Source organism: Protopterus annectens, chromosome 14.part0 (genome assembly GCF_019279795.1).
Source record: "Protopterus annectens isolate FY-2018-M chromosome 14.part0, PAN1.0, whole genome shotgun sequence".
Classification (NCBI taxonomy): Eukaryota; Metazoa; Chordata; order Ceratodontiformes; family Protopteridae; genus Protopterus; species Protopterus annectens.
Genome location: NC_056748.1, coordinates 848,499,386 through 848,518,281, shown reverse-complemented (window position 1 = coordinate 848,518,281; position 18,896 = coordinate 848,499,386). Strand labels below are relative to the sequence as shown.

At 37.2% G+C, this 18,896-nt stretch overlaps 1 protein-coding gene across 1 annotated transcript in view; it reads left to right on the top strand.

Moving 5' to 3' along the window:
* The window catches only part of LOC122789291 (phospholysine phosphohistidine inorganic pyrophosphate phosphatase), a 1,206,440-nt gene extending 1,197,154 nt beyond the window's left edge, over positions 1–9,286 (top strand). The window contains exon 7 of the mRNA XM_044056603.1: positions 8,850–9,286. Coding sequence (XP_043912538.1) covers positions 8,850–8,946 — 97 coding nt within the window. The 3' untranslated portion in view covers positions 8,947–9,286. The remainder of the gene's footprint in view (positions 1–8,849) is intronic.
* Positions 9,287–18,896: the final 9,610 nt, after the last annotated feature.

The following is an 18,896-nucleotide window of genomic DNA, read 5'->3' as shown; positions in this document are numbered from 1 at the left end:
AAGAAATATTTTCTCAGTAGTAATGATTCGGTTATACGGAAATGGAAGAAATGGACTCGATATTTTAGAAGAAAAAAAAATGTTTTTTTACTTTTTAAGTGCCATTAAGATGATAACACTGTATCTGAAATACCTGGGGGTGGGGACTACAAGAAACAGTCAGCAGAACTGTGAATTTTATCTGGACCACAAAGGCTATACACCAAAATAAGAATTATTTAGTAGCAGTGCACGAAGCTTTGTGTTGCAGCAGTCACTAAATAATGACAGACATGAGTTTCAGACTTCATCCATCCATCCATCCTCAACCCTTTTTTCCCATTTTGCACACGAGTTCAGGGTGTCACTTCAACAGTGACAATCATGTCGAGCTAATGCATGCTAATGCAAAAACTGTTATCCTAGCATCTTTTGAAGCCTATAAGTGTGATATTTAAAATACGTCTCTGATTTTGGGTCATCGGCTGTCATTATTTTTGGGGTTGCCCCTGACTATTGTGCTAAGTTATTAAGAACTAAGATTTTAAGGCCACATTATTGTTTACATACACCTCAGATATCTGTCTACAAATGACAAGGCAAAGCAAAGGACTCCATGTCCATCAAATCGCACAATGTCCCCTCTTGCACCGTCCCAATGCACCAATCGGTTTTCCCCTTACCCTGACCCCACACCATCCAGATATATTACTTATTTCTTGTTTTTCTTTTCATACTTTGTCTTACTTTTTAGTCCTCCCCATCTTTTTATCGCAGCCTAACTGACCATGACTGCACTAGGATAACTTTGGGGATAATTACTAAATTAGGCCAGGATCTGGGGGGTGGCAGAAGTCATTGGTTTGACAGGCTCTGAGGTGCATATTAAAGCTTTTCTTTTTTACAGCCTTTTATTTAATGATTGCCTGAAAACATCATGAGTAAAGAAAGAAATTGTCTTTTTTTTCTGTCAAGGAAAATTAAGTTGTGTATAAAGCTTAAAACCCAAAGCTAACAAATAGTAGTTGCCCCCATAAACTGAGAGAACGGTAAATTCAGACTCCACACAGAAGGAATCACAGGCTAAAACTCAACCAAAGAACCATGCAGTGTTAGACAGCAACACTACCCACTGCACCAGTGATCAATTGCTATTACACACATCTTGCCCAGACTGCTGCAGACTGATACTTATTATGTACAATGCTGATGTTTGATTGTGATGGAATGTGAAAAAAAAGAATGGATAACTTGCTGCTTTTAAGTACATTGCAACCCACTCCCATACACATGACTTTCCATTACAAACAACCTCCATACCCATTTATTACTGTCAATTTATTGACTGTGTGCACACCTCAGAATGACACAGGCAGTGCTGCAAAATGCCCCACTGAAAACTAGCTTCCTAAAAACATGTTGCATCACTTCCTCACACATCACTTCAGTCTGTGCACTGTCATTTAAGATGCACAGCATCTGAAGTGGGGTGGTATGTAAACATACTTAGACTTGCTGCAGGATATTGCCGCTACAAATTGATTCTTAGGAGCTTAGAGAATTAAGACTGTCGACTTTGCACTCTAAATCTTATAGTAGTGAGATACAAAAGAGTCAAATGCATTTGTTTTTAACTACTGAGCAGGAAAAGGAATTCAGCTAGCAGGAAACAGCAGGTGTGTTTAAAAGTTGGTATCCCACAATTCCATTGGAGTAGTTAGTGTTACATAATTATACATGCAAATTTTACATTAATAAGTCTACAGCTTTTTCACCAGTTGTACCTACTTTCCTAGGGTTTTGTCACGATTTTTGATGATTCCAGGTTGAGAGGTATGTCATGGTGACAACTGACATAACACCCTGACCCCATGAAGAAAAATGGGAAAAAAGGGGGTTGATGATGATGATGAATCAGTAAAAAACAGGAGGCAGAGAAATTCTTTTGCAACTAGAAAAATTAGGCAAGAAGATCATCATTAAGTTTTTAAGGATGGGATGGAGTGGGGGAGAGGAAACCGAGGAGGATGAAGGTAACTGTGGTGTGCAGATTATAGCACTCTTGTTTGAGTGGCTGAAAGTGTTTTAGGGAGGAACAGGTTGTGTGTTTTGTAGGAGACTGGACTTACTTCATGGTACATTTTGTTGCTTTTGGGGAAATGTTAGGAGCAGTACATTTAATAAATAAAAATTATGTCTGTCTGGAATAAGGCAGAATATAAGCATAAATAGATGAAGGGCAAAACAGCACAATCTGAAGGGTTCAAGATATTTTACATTTGCATTAGAAACATGGATGGTACAGAGAAGCATGTCGGTAGCACAGTCATCATAACAGATATTCTACCTGAGCCTTGTGGAAGAAAACCAGCGAAAGGAGAAATTAGAAAACTTAAAGGTGCAGTCCAGGAGAATAAAGCCGGTATGACAGAGCATTTATTTTATTGTTTTTTATTACTTCTCTAAGCTGATTTGTATTTTGTGTGTCTTTAACAATGTCTCATCCTAGTTCAGGTGTCAGATGGCCTTTACACTTGGTACTGGTTCTTACTTATCAGTAGCTCAGAAGGCTTGCACTTTTATAGAGGTGGAAAATTAGGTTTTCATATTCCATTGTCTCAGCTTCCAGGCAAGACTGAGAAGTAAAAAGTTCAAGGGTATTTAGAAGAAACTCCTTGGAGATGGTATCTCTCTTGCAGTACTGTTTCCTGCCAGGCTCCAGAATTACGTCAAAACAGAGGTCATTTCTTTAGTGCTGCACTAAAAGCTATTAAGCAAGTCAACATGTTTGTTCATTTAGCTTTGCAGTAGGATAGGAGATCAAAGAAACACAAGCCCTCCAGATAGTACAGAGCTGTGAATATTGACATTTTACTAAAAGAGGCATGTTTGTTCCATCGTGTCACTCACTTGTGCCATTTTATTACATAGTTAATAATGGGTAAGTATTTAGAGGTTTTCAGATTTTTTTTTTTGTTAAATTATGTACTAGTTATAGGAATAATGTAACTAGGAGTTTGTCTTAATTATACTTGTTTGTATACTAAAGCATATTTATAACAATTCATCATGTACACATGTTTGCTTAGTGTTTATTTGCATACATCTTAGCTGCTTCTCAGCTTCCTCAGGTAAAGAAAAAAAAAAAAGTAGCAACGATTGCACATTGGGTATTTAGTACTGCTATAGGTAGACAGCTCTGTAAACTGTGCATGTATATGCATACATATAAAGTAATCAACATAATTCTAAACCACTTTGCTCAGACATATTACTTCATGCACAGAAAAAAACAGTAACCAATATGTTGTCCTTTATTAACTGAACTGAATGATTTCTTTCCACTGGTTGTTACTGCTCTGATTGTATTCCATACTTCATAGCTGCTGTTAATGATTCTTGTCATGAGTGTTTTTTTAATATTTCCTCAGCAGTCTGTTCCAGCTTTTAATATATTTTTTGAGTATCTTAAAACTTTGTTCATTTATTTTGATTTGCACATTTGATTCACAAATCCATGCTGCTTTTGTGCTGGCAGTTTTAAACATTCCTGTTATTTTTCCAAAAAGGAATGCTTTCTGTTTACAAGCTCTTGAATAAATGTGCGCTACTGTTTGGTTGAAGTCAGCCTCTGGAATTCAGTACCTCCTCCCCGTTGATTGGCTTGACTGTTTGGCTAAGTTGGTTGGAAACACACAGTTTGGTGACCATCTGTTTCCTCTTTAAGATATGATATACTATCTTCACGTAGCTACAGGAATATCTTGTCAAGTATTGCTGCTCACTGAGTGGGTCATACTTGATGTCCGCAGAGACCTGCTGTAGGATATCTTTATCCACATTGCTCTGAGGTATAGAAGCAAAATGCTCCAGCTAAACACATGAATACACTTTGACAGAAGAAAGCCCAAGACCTATGGAATCTGCCCAAATGTCACATTTAACCTCTATGTGACCACTTCTCCTCCTCCTCCCACCTCATCCTGTCTTTCCTTCTATCCAGGCATTGCTGAGGCCGCTCAGGAATGCTGTCTACTAGTGCCTCTGATATTGAGCTCTAGAACTTTACCATCTTCTTTGTGTAAAAAACAAAAGAAAAAGTAAGAAAGTCAGCTGCAACTTGTGTTTTGTGCCCCCACCACAATCCTCAAGCATATCTTTTCAAGTCCACCTCACCTCCTCATCTTCTGACAGGATACGGTGTCCATGTTTTATCCCAATTTCTCTTCTAGGATGCATATTGGAGCCTCTCATAGGCTGCAACAGTGTCATTCTCATTCACACCTACTCAGCCCCCTCCCCCAGTCCAAGAATAGTTCATTGTTCAAAGATAAATATTAGTCTCTCAGCCAATAACCTGAGGTTAGAATCAAACCCTGTAGCTTGCATCTGTGAGATACATACCTTAACCATTATGCCAACCAGTTAGGATACTGAGATACTTTTGACTTACAGCAGAATCCTTTAATCAAATGTGTATCCATTTGGCGTTGCCACTAGCTTATTCTGATTTAAGAAATGGAGACCATAATCCAGGTAGTGCCTGAGCAGTGTCCTCTACAACAGGAAGGTAACATCATATCAAATCAGATTTATTTCTAAGCCTAAGATAAGTGTCACAGTAAAACTAATATACTATTCATATACTGTCTGTTTAAAAAAGTAACAGATGTGCAGAATCAAAGTGACTCAGTGTAAACTAAATAAGTAGAATGAAGCTGTATGGTAACTAATCAGTTTTACACTGAAATTACTCATTAAGGACTGTAGGCTGTATGTCTCAGGCAGTAAATCGTGTGAAATAAGTAAATGTTAATCGAACTGTTAAATAGCTCAAACCATATCAAGCAAGGTAGTGAATTCCTAAGAATGGGACACCATGTCTGCAGCACATATCCATCACTATGCATCCTAGTAATCCCTTGGCTTTCTCTACTGACATTCTATGTACTACCTAATTCATGATAAGGTTAACTATACTTGCAGACCAGTTTACTCTTCTGTCTTTCCCTTATATTATGTCTTTTTTTCCTTAGATCCCCTCTCCCAAGCAAAGTTAACATCTTGTGTTTCTTAGCATTAAATCTGAACTGCTGCCTAGTTGTCTGTCTTTCACTCTAAGCTAAGTCTGTCTGAAGACCAGCTGTAATATGCAGAGAAATGGAGCCCCGACTGTAACTCAAGATGACATTTGTTTGCAGCCCTGACTGTAACTTGGATGAAACTGGTGGGAGCCCTGACTGTAACTCAGATGTCACTAGTTCAATTAGAGACTCGAGCCCTGGAGGGCTAGAGTTGAGTTATGGAAAGGTGTAGCTTTTTGCCAGAGCACCTGCCAAGTTTTGGGTGGGGCATGGCTACCCAAGCCAGGATACTGGGATGTCTCTCCCACGGTGCATGAGGAAGGTTGGTAGCTCTTGCTGTGATGTAGTTGCCTAGGTCACTACTAATTGTGCATGGTTAAGCACTTAGAAAAAAAATTCCCCTTATTGCCACATTGTTGACAACTGTGCCACAAGTCACTTTTGCAAGAATGGGGAATGAATGGAATATGTTGCCTCTTGCCTTGATAGGAGCACAGAAGCACCAGAACATATTCAGGTCTGTAACCCCTACTGTACATGTCCTGTACTGCCCCAGGTTTTGGCATGCTCTCTACATGCTGGTAAGGACATATCACCTGCTTCTATAAATATATGATCCCTCAAGGTTACAGTGTCCCCCCTCCACTATCATTCCCTATATCTCCATTCATAGGAAGGTAAGCCAGCAAAGCCCCATCAATCCTTCCTAAGCACACACCTGTTTCAACATGTACCCAAGCTGCTTTTCACCTGGTTGGTATTCATTGCTTTATCCCTTTACACCAGCCCAATTTTTCTGTCTCCATTACCATCAGTTTCTAATAAGGCAGAGTGTAGGACATGCTGCCAAAGTCCAGGTAACCTACATCCACATGACTCCCCTTTTTTTCCCCCGAGGTGACCCAGTTGTTGAATTGTATCTGGCAAACTAGCCACTTTCTTGCTGCCCATCTACATAGGAATTAGCATTCAGAATGTCTACAAGCCTGAGCTGCAAACTCTTGACCATAATAATCTCAGTGATGATAATGAGACTGACATTTGTAGACCAATCCCTTATGTAAGAAACAAAATGTCTCCATCCAGCAGCCCTGGTGTGTCATTACTATGTCTAGGACGGGAGGTTTGCAGTTTAACCAAATATTCGCCAAGTGCTATACAGCAGCTCTTTTGCCACATGAGGAGGTGACTCATCCAGCCATTGAATTCTTGGTCTGGTCCCCCTTGCCAGTTTTTCATCCTTCAGTCTGTCCCTATTCATAAATGTGATCAAGGATAGTGCAAGCTACTTACAGCTAAGTCTGAGAACTTTCGATGATAGAGACTGTTGAACCTATGTATAGTTGTTAATTGCTGGCAAAGAATGTCAGGGTAGCAGATCAGATGCTTTATATAGGTGACTTGGCCTTGACAAAGTTTGGGTAATTGAGCAGCCTGGAAGATTTGTTTGGGCTGTAGGACAGAAATCATTCTATAAGGGTTGCTTTTGGAAGTCAATGAATATATATAATTGGCTTCTTATTTCTCATAATACGTTTTTTAATGGAAGCAAGAGGCTAATTTGCACTGAGAGAATCCAGGAACAAAGTTTGTTTCTATACCTCTCAACCTGCAGACATTGATTGATAATAGGTACAAAAGCCCTTGAAAAGTAGGTCTTCCCGCTTCTAGTAGGAATGTTTGATATTACTCAGAAATGTTTAAAAAAATTGAGATTGACAAAATGACAAAAATGATTGAAAAGTGTAAACAGATTATCAAAGAGACACTTTAAAAATTGTACACTTTAATGAACAGTATTACAAAATTCTACCACACAAGGTCATTCATTTTGCTTCTGAATAATGGAGATGTTAAATGTGTGACCTCTTTCTTTAAATTATTGGTGCCACTTGTATGTTGGTCATGTCATATAGTTTCCCATGTACACGACAGCTTAAAAAAAAATTAGATGTCATGACGGCTTCAGAAAATCGAGTGAAGTTATGAATCAAGCCTAAAAATAGGGACATACCTCCAAAATAGGTACATGTGCAGGAGTAAATCAGGCCTGAAAATAGGAGTGTTTCTTCAAAATATGGATAGATGAGATGTCTTTTTGCTTCTGCCAGGTGGGGAGGAGGTCAGTGGAGGTTAACATGTACAGGTAAGTATATGGTAACATATGTGCATGATATTATATGCTTATATGAATCTCCATATCTTGAGGAAACGGGCACAAGCGTAATGCCTCTGTCAGAAAGAGTGCACTGAAAGTAATGTAATGCCAGTAGGGTGGTGATTACACTCTGATATTTGGAAAAAGACAAATCAGTTAAGCTCTAAAGTGGTGCTACACCTGACCTTAAGAAATGTTAAGCACCCCATGCTTAAGTTGTTAAGCTTGGGTCTCAGTCTAGGCAGTAAAATCTGCCAGTACAGACTGGCAATTGACAGTGGCAGACTACAAATGTTTCTGTCTGCTGTCCATCAGTAATATCTCCCCAACTTTCTGTATCAACTTAGAATGTTACTAGAATTCAGGATGTGTGTTTGCCTGTATTTTCTAAAGGATTCAAGTCTGAATCTTAAATGTATGTCATTATTTAGAGACCTCAATCCTCAGTAATTTGTCTGAAAACCACAGAATTTATGAGGAACAGACCAAACATATGAGGCAAAAATCTGGACAGTTGAGAGGCTTGGAAGATGAGTGCAAACATAATAGACTGAGTTACACTACCTTTCTGACAATGCTCATTAAGTTCTTTACAGCTTTGAAAGCTGGTAAAACACGGTTTATTTATTTTTTTTTACTGTGACTAGTAGTATATATGGTGCATATAAAGCTCCATTCACTTCAAACAATTATGAATGGTTTGGTGGTCCTATCCTACCATTATGTGTTTGAGACATGCATACCAAGATTCACAACTTGAGCTTCGCTCTTGAGGTAAATTTCTTGGCTTTTTGTCGCAAAACATAATAAGTCAATTAGGATCACCGACCCGCTCATAAGCCTCTATGTTATGGCTGGATGTATAAAAATTAAATTATTTCCACTACTCATATACTAGTGACACCTGGGCTGAGTACAGTTTGTATGTTTGTGGTGGGAAGTTTTTCATGACGGGGAGGAAAAAAGAAAAATGTCAAATTCACAACAATAGAAAATTAGGTTCGAAGTTTAGCTATTTGTATTGATAGGATCACTAGAAGCATCTAGTAGAGGTGGTCTGAGTTCATGAAGAAAAAAAAAATAGAGCAAGTAGACAGGCTATGGGGGGGGGCAGAAAAAAAAAAAACAGAACATTTTCCAACATCTTTTGAGAAGCCAATCTGTGCAGCAAGAAAGTGGACAGCTGTGGATAATTACATGTTAGGAGCAGTGCATTAGAAAAGCTGAATGTTAAGTTAAGAAAAGAGCAGGTATTAAGATAACTAATGCAAAAGGAGACTGCAAGCTTCAAACAGGAGACAGGATAAAAGACAACAAGAAGTACATTTGAAGAGAGAAGGGACAGAAGTCAGGCAAATTAAGTGCAAGTGCAATAAATATATGATACGTTATGTGGCTCATTTAGTAGGGCTAATTAAATAATTGTTAAAAACCTAATTTAAAAGAGAAGCATACAGGAACAGTAACAGTAACAATTGTGCATTATTATATGAAATTAAAATAACTAGACCAAAGGGCCGAGGAAAATGAGATGCATGCTAACAGTAATACAGTATACTTTACTTACTATAGCTTGTTTAGTTTTAAGTTGCGTCTTTGTAAAGTAATTTTCCCTATTTTTATTTCAGGCCCTGTGATGAGTGTCATCCAGAAGTGAAAGCTGATGGATATGTAAACAACTTGGCAGAAGCTGTCACCCTCATTCTGGAGCACTTGAATAATTGACACTTTGGCAGGCATTGCTGTGCCATTACATTAACAGATTTATTACTTGAAATTGTACCTCACTGATTATAGTTGATAACTAGGTAGAAATTACCTGGTTTCTGTTACCATGGGTCTTATTCATTACATACAGCTTTCTATAGGCTATTCAACAAAAGTTAGTATACCATTGGTTGTTTTATTCTGTTTAAGTAGTAATTGTTTAGTTAATGAGAATGACATCATGACTAATTTAAATTATTTCTGTGAGCACTCTATTTATACTGAATGTATTAAACAAGTAGTATGAGTTCTGAAGAAGTTCCTGACAGCATTAAAGGAATGAAAGCGCTAAACCACAGTCCGGTCTCGGTGTTTTATTTTTATGTTAGTAGTTTATAATAGTTTTTATTAGAGCAAAAAGTTTTTATTTGTAATGTACAATAATCAGTGGCGGCTGGTGACTTCAAATCACAGGGGGGCTGCAGGAGACGCTGAATGGGCGGGGTCAAAGGGAAGGGGTGTGGTCAACCATAAAGGGGAGGAGCTATGCACAAAACCACAAAAAAACTAACTTTAATTAAATACGCTGCCCTGGGTGGCAAACCATCATTATGAAAGTCCAATCAAGACAAAAATAAGTGTAGAAGAATAAAAATATTTCAATGCATTGGCTGCATGACAGCTTACTTAATATCTAGATGGAAACAAAAGGTTGTGAGGCATGAAAAATAAATTACTTTTTAAATACATTACTGGAATGCCAGTCAAAATCAAGTATAAGAAAAACCAGAAGCACTCAACTCAAACTACTTCTCCTTGCACTGCAGTTCTAATTATAATATATTCAGCTTTATTAAAGTACCAAGCAACATGCTGAAAGTAGAAATCTATGTGATGCCCCCACTTGTAAAAATGTTTCTTATCCAAAAAGACCTGCTGCCTGACAACGCTTCATGGGGAAAACATGATAAAAGTAAAAAATGAAAAGCAAACAAGAAACAAGCTCAAGATACATTGCTTAAAGGATTACTGTACAGGTTATGGACCACACATGATTGGCATTCTGTTTAGTTTACGGGTAAAGCCTGTAGAGATGACTGGAAGTCTCCAACAAGTGTAATGAGCTTTTTAAAATAATGGAATCCTGTCCTTTAATACCCAAGGCTTATACATTATCTAGTCAAGTATTCTCTGCATGGCAACAACAGAAAGGCTTTCAATGTTGGCAATTCTTTAACAGTATCCTTATTAAAGCTTACTTGCATCTTACGATGTCAGACAAGCTTACCTTATGGTCATTAAAGCATTGCTACTTAAACACAGAGCAACAGGCACTTTGAGTAATAAGCATAAATCAACAGTACAAAAATATGACAGAAACCAGACCATTCTGCAAAATCAAGGACAGATGAAAAGCCACTGTAGTATTTATGCAGTGTGTCCTCCCCATCCAAGGTAGATACAACTACTCCTTGCCTTGCTTGGACACATCCAGAGTCACTACATGGGGAGTGGGGTGCAACAAGCATGTCACAATTTGAAATCTCTGGCTGACTGTGATGGCCCTGACACATTTGTCATACCTCTCAACTTCAAGAGCAAGAAATCTGGACAAAGCCATACACAGAAGTGGGACAAAGGCACAACAAGAAGGACAATTTTTAAATATTGCTCTAATAAACTTAGAAAGATAATAGAATAGGTCTTGCATTAGTATGAATTTTCTGAAGGGTATAAAATCTGAAACTCAAATGTCTGTCATTTTCTAACTTCAGTCTTTAGTGATTTGTCACTAATTTGCCAAAAACACAATTTTATGAAAATGGACCAAAAATGTGATGCAAAAATATAAAATAGACACACAATACAGCTTCTACCTGTCAAAGAAGGGACACTTTAATATTAGTACTGCTACCTTGAGCAGCTGACAAAATAAAAGAATCTACATGCATTTCAAGTAATCTATAACTTTGATTATTACAGTTATTTCTTAACTGTAAACCCTCCATGTTTTCTTCCAAAATTGCTATTTTATGGAGGGATTATTAGGGGAAGAGCAACATTTTGAGCCAAAATTGGGGACAGTTGAGAGGTTGGCTATGCCTAATTCTATAAAGCAATTTATTTGCATGTACCTCTCAACCTGTTAATGCAGTAAATCTGAACAAGGCCAAATATATTGGGGCACATATAAACAGTACTAAAATTGCTCTTGTATAAATTGAGACAGTTGATAGAACGGCTCTTACTTTAACATGCATTTTATGAAGGTTATGAAGTCTGAAACTTATTATTTAGTGACTTCTGGCAAATCATTTAGGAATTAAAACTACAAATTTTATGAACAACAAACCAAAAATAAGAAGCAAAAATCTATTCATTCTTTGAAAATCTGGACAGTTGGGAGGTATAGTTCAGCTGGGCCTGTCTGAGTTTGCTGCCCTTCCCCTGACAAAATAATGGTTGAACTGGAGCCTCTGCAGCCATTCCAATTAATCATTACTTGGCATTTTCACCTCATTTACCATAAACACTAATGTGCATACTGCTTTACTTCAATGATTGGACTTCATTTGAAAGTTTTATTTTGTATTTTACAGCACAAACATTAAGTAATCTGTTAAACAAAGCAATGCAGTCTCACAATGAAAACTTAGCATTAAAACTTCTCTGCCCTTGAAACTCACATTCATTGAAACAGCATTGAAACCCACATTCAAAGAAAATACATTTTGCCAGTGGCAGATAAAGATTAATTTTGGGCTGTTTTCGAATCATAGGCCCCTTGCATATGAAACATACATGTGCTCTTGTATACACCTTCCTCATTGTACTAAAATTATATTCCTTGTACAATACAGTACACTTGTTAGAGGGTGTTTTAAATTTGTTTTGAACATTTTTCCAGTAAGCAATGAAACAAAACATATGCACCCATAATGGCAAAACTGCCCAGTTGAGAACATTTATCATTGAAAAGTCTACTCAGACTTCCACAGTCCACCATTATTAGTAAATATGCACAATTCCACAGTCCACCATTATTAGTAAATATGCACAATTCTACAGTCCACCATTATCAGTAAATATGCACAATTCTACAGTGCACCTTTATCAGTAATATGCACAATTCTACAGACCATATTCAGTGAATTCAGTTCTGCCATAGCTGTCAACCTTAGCACAAAAACCTGACTAAGCCAATAATGGGGAATACAGTCCCAAAAATAGGGACAAATTTAAAAAAACTTAAAAAAAATGAGACTGACATTTGTAGACCAATCCCTTATGTAAGAAACAAAATGTCTCCATCCAGCAGCCCTGGTGTGTCATTACTATGTCTAGGACGGAGGTTTGCAGTTTAACCAAATATTCGGCCAAGTGCTATACAGCAGCTCTTTTGCCACATGAGGAGGTGACTCATCCAGCCATTGAATTCTTGGTCTGGTCCCCTTGCCAGTTTTCATCCTTCAGTCTGTCCCTATTCATAAATGTGATCAAGGATAGTGCAAGCTACTTACAGCTAAGTCTGAGAACTTTCGATGATAGAGACTGTTGAACCTATGTATAGTTGTTAATTGCTGGCAAAGAATGTCAGGGTAGCAGATCAGATGCTTTATATAGGTGACTTGGCCTTGACAAAGTTTGGGTAATTGAGCAGCCTGGAAGATTTGTTTGGGCTGTAGGACAGAAATCATTCTATAAGGGTTGCTTTTGGAAGTCAATGAATATATATAATTGGCTTCTTATTTCTCATAATACGTTTTTTAATGGAAGCAAGAGGCTAATTTGCACTGAGAGAATCCAGGAACAAAGTTTGTTTCTATACCTCTCAACCTGCAGACATTGATTGATAATAGGTACAAAAGCCCTTGAAAAGTAGGTCTTCCCGCTTCTAGTAGGAATGTTTGATATTACTCAGAAATGTTTAAAAAAATTGAGATTGACAAAATGACAAAAATGATTGAAAAGTGTAAACAGATTATCAAAGAGACACTTTAAAAATTGTACACTTTAATGAACAGTATTACAAAATTCTACCACACAAGGTCATTCATTTTGCTTCTGAATAATGGAGATGTTAAATGTGTGACCTCTTTCTTTAAATTATTGGTGCCACTTGTATGTTGGTCATGTCATATAGTTTCCCATGTACACGACAGCTTAAAAAATTAGATGTCATGACGGCTTCCAGAAAATCGAGTGAAGTTATGAATCAAGCCTAAAAATAGGGACATACCTCCAAAATAGGTACATGTGCAGGAGTAAATCAGGCCTGAAAATAGGAGTGTTTCTTCAAAATATGGATAGATGAGATGTCTTTTTGCTTCTGCCAGGTGGGGAGGAGGTCAGTGGAGGTTAACATGTACAGGTAAGTATATGGTAACATATGTGCATGATATTATATGCTTATATGAATCTCCATATCTTGAGGAAGCGGGCACAAAGCGTAATGCCTCTGTCAGAAAGAGTGCACTGAAAGTAATGTAATGCCAGTAGGGTGGTGATTACACTCTGATATTTGGAAAAAGACAAATCAGTTAAGCTCTAAAGTGGTGCTACACCTGACCTTAAGAAATGTTAAGCACCCCATGCTTAAGTTGTTAAGCTTGGGTCTCAGTCTAGGCAGTAAAATCTGCCAGTACAGACTGGCAATTGACAGTGGCAGACTACAAATGTTTCTGTCTGCTGTCCATCAGTAATATCTCCCCAACTTTCTGTATCAACTTAGAATGTTACTAGAATTCAGGATGTGTGTTTGCCTGTATTTTCTAAAGGATTCAAGTCTGAATCTTAAATGTATGTCATTATTTAGAGACCTCAATCCTCAGTAATTTGTCTGAAAACCACAGAATTTATGAGGAACAGACCAAACATATGAGGCAAAAATCTGGACAGTTGAGAGGCTTGGAAGATGAGTGCAAACATAATAGACTGAGTTACACTACCTTTCTGACAATGCTCATTAAGTTCTTTACAGCTTTGAAAGCTGGTAAAACATGGTTTATTTATTTTTTTTTACTGTGACTAGTAGTATATATGGTGCATATAAAGCTCCATTCACTTCAAACAATTATGAATGGTTTGGTGGTCCTATCCTACCATTATGTGTTTGAGACATGCATACCAAGATTCACAACTTGAGCTTCGCTCTTGAGGTAAATTTCTTGGCTTTTTGTCGCAAAACATAATAAGTCAATTAGGATCACCGACCCGCTCATAAGCCTCTATGTTATGGCTGGATGTATAAAAATTAAATTATTTCCACTACTCATATACTAGTGACACCTGGGCTGAGTACAGTTTGTATGTTTGTGGTGGGAAGTTTTTCATGACGGGGAGGAAAAAAGAAAAATGTCAAATTCACAACAATAGAAAATTAGGTTCGAAGTTTAGCTATTTGTATTGATAGGATCACTAGAAGCATCTAGTAGAGGTGGTCTGAGTTCATGAAGAAAAAAAAAATAGAGCAAGTAGACAGGCTATGGGGGGGGGCAGAAAAAAAAAAAACAGAACATTTTCCAACATCTTTTGAGAAGCCAATCTGTGCAGCAAGAAAGTGGACAGCTGTGGATAATTACATGTTAGGAGCAGTGCATTAGAAAAGCTGAATGTTAAGTTAAGAAAAGAGCAGGTATTAAGATAACTAATGCAAAAGGAGACTGCAAGCTTCAAACAGGAGACAGGATAAAAGACAACAAGAAGTACATTTGAAGAGAGAAGGGACAGAAGTCAGGCAAATTAAGTGCAAGTGCAATAAATATATGATACGTTATGTGGCTCATTTAGTAGGGCTAATTAAATAATTGTTAAAAACCTAATTTAAAAGAGAAGCATACAGGAACAGTAACAGTAACAATTGTGCATTATTATATGAAATTAAAATAACTAGACCAAAGGGCCGAGGAAAATGAGATGCATGCTAACAGTAATACAGTATACTTTACTTACTATAGCTTGTTTAGTTTTAAGCTGCGTCTTTGTAAAGTAATTTTCCCTATTTTTATTTCAGGCCCTGTGATGAGTGTCATCCAGAAGTGAAAGCTGATGGATATGTAAACAACTTGGCAGAAGCTGTCACCCTCATTCTGGAGCACTTGAATAATTGACACTTTGGCAGGCATTGCTGTGCCATTACATTAACAGATTTATTACTTGAAATTGTACCTCACTGATTATAGTTGATAACTAGGTAGAAATTACCTGGTTTCTGTTACCATGGGTCTTATTCATTACATACAGCTTTCTATAGGCTATTCAACAAAAGTTAGTATACCATTGGTTGTTTTATTCTGTTTAAGTAGTAATTGTTTAGTTAATGAGAATGACATCATGACTAATTTAAATTATTTCTGTGAGCACTCTATTTATACTGAATGTATTAAACAAGTAGTATGAGTTCTGAAGAAGTTCCTGACAGCATTAAAGGAATGAAAGCGCTAAACCACAGTCCGGTCTCGGTGTTTTATTTTTTATGTTAGTAGTTTATAATAGTTTTTATTAGAGCAAAAAGTTTTTATTTGTAATGTACAATAAATCAATAATTACTTTGGTTGCTTTTAGTTTTTCGGTTTTCTTTTTGATATATGATAAGAAAACAGTGTATAGCAGCATCACTGTTTATAACTGAGAAGTATGCTGTTCATTGGCTATCATCTAATGATTCACTCCTAAAATATGTTCACAGCCATTTTACAATTGTAATAGCTATTACACAGTGTGCATAAAAGGATGTTAAACTACTACTGTAAAGTGCAAAAATGTTTAAACGTTTATATCCTTTCTTGGCATGAGATTAGGCCTTACACAGGTAAATAATACATGCAGTTGTATGCTCTATAAGAAAAGAATGTAATGTATACCTCAGATATAGAGTGCTGTATAAAATTCCAGTGGTTAAACCTAATGCGTTTATTAAATTATTTGATTCTAAAAAAAAAAGACAAATATGCAGTCAGTCAATATCAATATTCGTTTAACCAAAGATTGTTTAGTCAAGACTTCTTTACCAAATGATGCTGTGCAAAGCTTTGCATCTTTTTTTGGAAAATGGTCTTTTCTATAATGGTTGGTTATATCAGAGCTGGACATTTTGGTGAAGTGAGTCCTGTTGAATGAGGTGGAGGTGAAGCATTCTCATCACATAAAATTTTTTTTTTTTGCATCTTCAAAGCACATTTAGTGAAGTACTAACAACCAAATGACCTTCATTTACTGGCTTGCCAACAAGATGAGTCCTAACTGAGATAAGTAATGTAAACATTTTTGATACAAGGACATTTTTATATTTCAAAGAATGTGGTAGTTCCTATGCACTAAGAAAGAAGCTTGAGATGTTTATTGTATTGTCACATCCCAAGTGGATGATAGGTAAGATACCTTGTATCATATGTGGAATACATAATGTGGGAAATTTAGAATATTATACAGAAAGTAATACAGATATGAAGCATAGTTCATATGAATTCAGCGCAAGTTATTACAGCTTTTCAAGAACTCAGTAAATTAGTATTTAGAACCGTTGTATTATTTTATTTTGCTGCTACAATTTTATTTAAAAAATACCATATAAATAATATATTTTTGCCTCTTGCGGCAATAAACCATAAAACAGAGAAGATGGCATGAAAGGTTATTAAGTGTGAGTGTTAATTACAGCTCAGTCTTAGTAATGCTTTCCTTCCAGGTGTCATTTATTTATAGTCCACAGAAAACTTGAAGATACTTTTTTTGTTCATCCTTTCCATTTCTCACGCACACCTTTAAAGTCTGCTGTAGTTTTTATATGTTTAACTTTTTATATAAATCCTTTTTGCTGTTTTATTGTAATTAAAGTGCAAGTGCTTCACACATGTAGTCTCAGTCCTGCACCAGACAAACAATGATATATACAATCAGTATATCACGCTTGTGTGTGTGCTCAGACCAGAATAAAAAAGTCAAAAAAGAACACAGCAGATATAAGCAAGCCAACATTATAGAAACACTCCCATTCCCTCCATGGCCCATACTGAATGTCAAGGAAAATACATGGTGTGAAATACCTATTTTAAATGCCTGTCACTAAATATGCACTCTCTGCTCACAATGTATGTTATACTCCAGCACTTACATTGCATTACCTATAACTAACCAGACACCATGCTGTTTAGCCTGACATTCAAACCACAATATTATGCCTTAATTCATCTTGGGGTAGTATCTTCTTACTATGACCCACTAGCCAGGTACTATTAGCATTCAGCCCCCTAAACGTCACAGGCTTTCTCTGCCCCCCCCCCCCATTCCACCTGTTTGCTCCTTCCAGGTCCTATTTGTCCCATATGCCACACCTCTCTTACAAAATCCTCCTACTTCATCTCTCATGCATCTCATCATACCTCTCAGCTCTCCCTAATTTTGGCTCAGATTTTAGTTCTGTTCCACTTAGCCCCTCCTGAAACTGGTGACATTTGGAGAAAAGGTAGTGAATTCCACTTAATAAATAATGACAATAATTAGAGTTATAGACTTATTTAACTTCAGAAAATCCATGTTACTATTCTCTTATGCTGCCAATGTCTCGGGTTAATGGTATTAATATTCTAAAAGTGCCATTGATTGTGCCTCATTTTGTTGAGAGCTATGCATCTTATTATATTTCACACCCAGTCCCTAAGTTCCTTGCCATGCAAGTTCACTAACTCTATCACTGTCCAGCTCTTTGTGGTCATCTTTTTCATCAGCCCTGCTGTTGAGTTGCAGTGCTGACTTCTCTGTAACAGCCCACTCATGTTTTTCCCAGCAGCTCTAAGCAGGCAAAGCAATAAACTTTCCTTTAATTTTCTTCCTTATATCCTAGTACAATACTTCCTTATACCTACCCATATCTTCTTCACTTTCTTATATCTCCAGCATGTATATGTTATGCACTTCCTCTGTCCACAACTCCAGCACACAGCTTCATCCCACCAGCCTGATTCCCTAAGTATTCAGGGAGTTTGGCACTAGCAATGTTGTAACTGTATCTTTAGCAATCCTCCATGCCTCTTCCCAAGCCTTATTCCTGCTCCAGACCTAATGCTTCGTATTCCTCCTTTTCCATTATCTTGTCCATGTCTTCCTTCATCCACATACTTATAAATTAACCCTAACAGTACTTACCAGTGCCTCAGTTACAGCCATGGGTGACTTCCAGGTTTCTCAGTCAGTACCTACACAAATCATTTAACATTGGTATTACATAATGATAATGTGTCCGGGTCTTCCTGGTCACCCTTACCCCCATGATCTCTACTTCCTTTATGTAATTTGGGACTTCAGCTTTTATCAAAAGCTTCATTAAAATCCTCCTCTAATGCTTCCCCTAATTCTAGACTTCTTACTTGTAGAAAATATTAGGGATGTCATTCAACCCGCCAGCTATTTCCTACCCTCATATGCTTCATTTCTGCTAACATCTCTTCCAAACTAGTTCTCTGTTGTAACTCTTTTTGGTCCTCTTGAGCCAGAAGTGTTCCCTCCACTCCTTGTATAATATTCCATAAAAATCCTAGCATATCTCCTTGGTTTCTTTGTTTAGTAACCTTTTCCCACCTTGATGGCCTTTATTGCCCTCACCCTTTTCTGTTTTTTTTTTCTGATTATTGAGTCTCCACATTAGTGGTTTCATTTTCACCTGCCCCATTGCCCACCATTTAGCTCCCATCCTGACCAATGCGACCTCTATCTGTGCTTCTTCCAGCTGCCTATGATACATTTTCAACTTGCTTATTCTGTCCACCTGAGAACTACAGGTGTGCACTGCTTAACATCCTTCCAAACAAAATCTGACCGCACTTGCATCCATACTGTACTTAGCAGACGTAAATACGATTGGCAACTATGCAGATGGACATTAAGCAAAGCACAACACCAAGTATAGGGTGTTCGCTTAATGTCCATATCACTTAATGTACTATGGATAAAACCTATCCCGGATGTTAAAT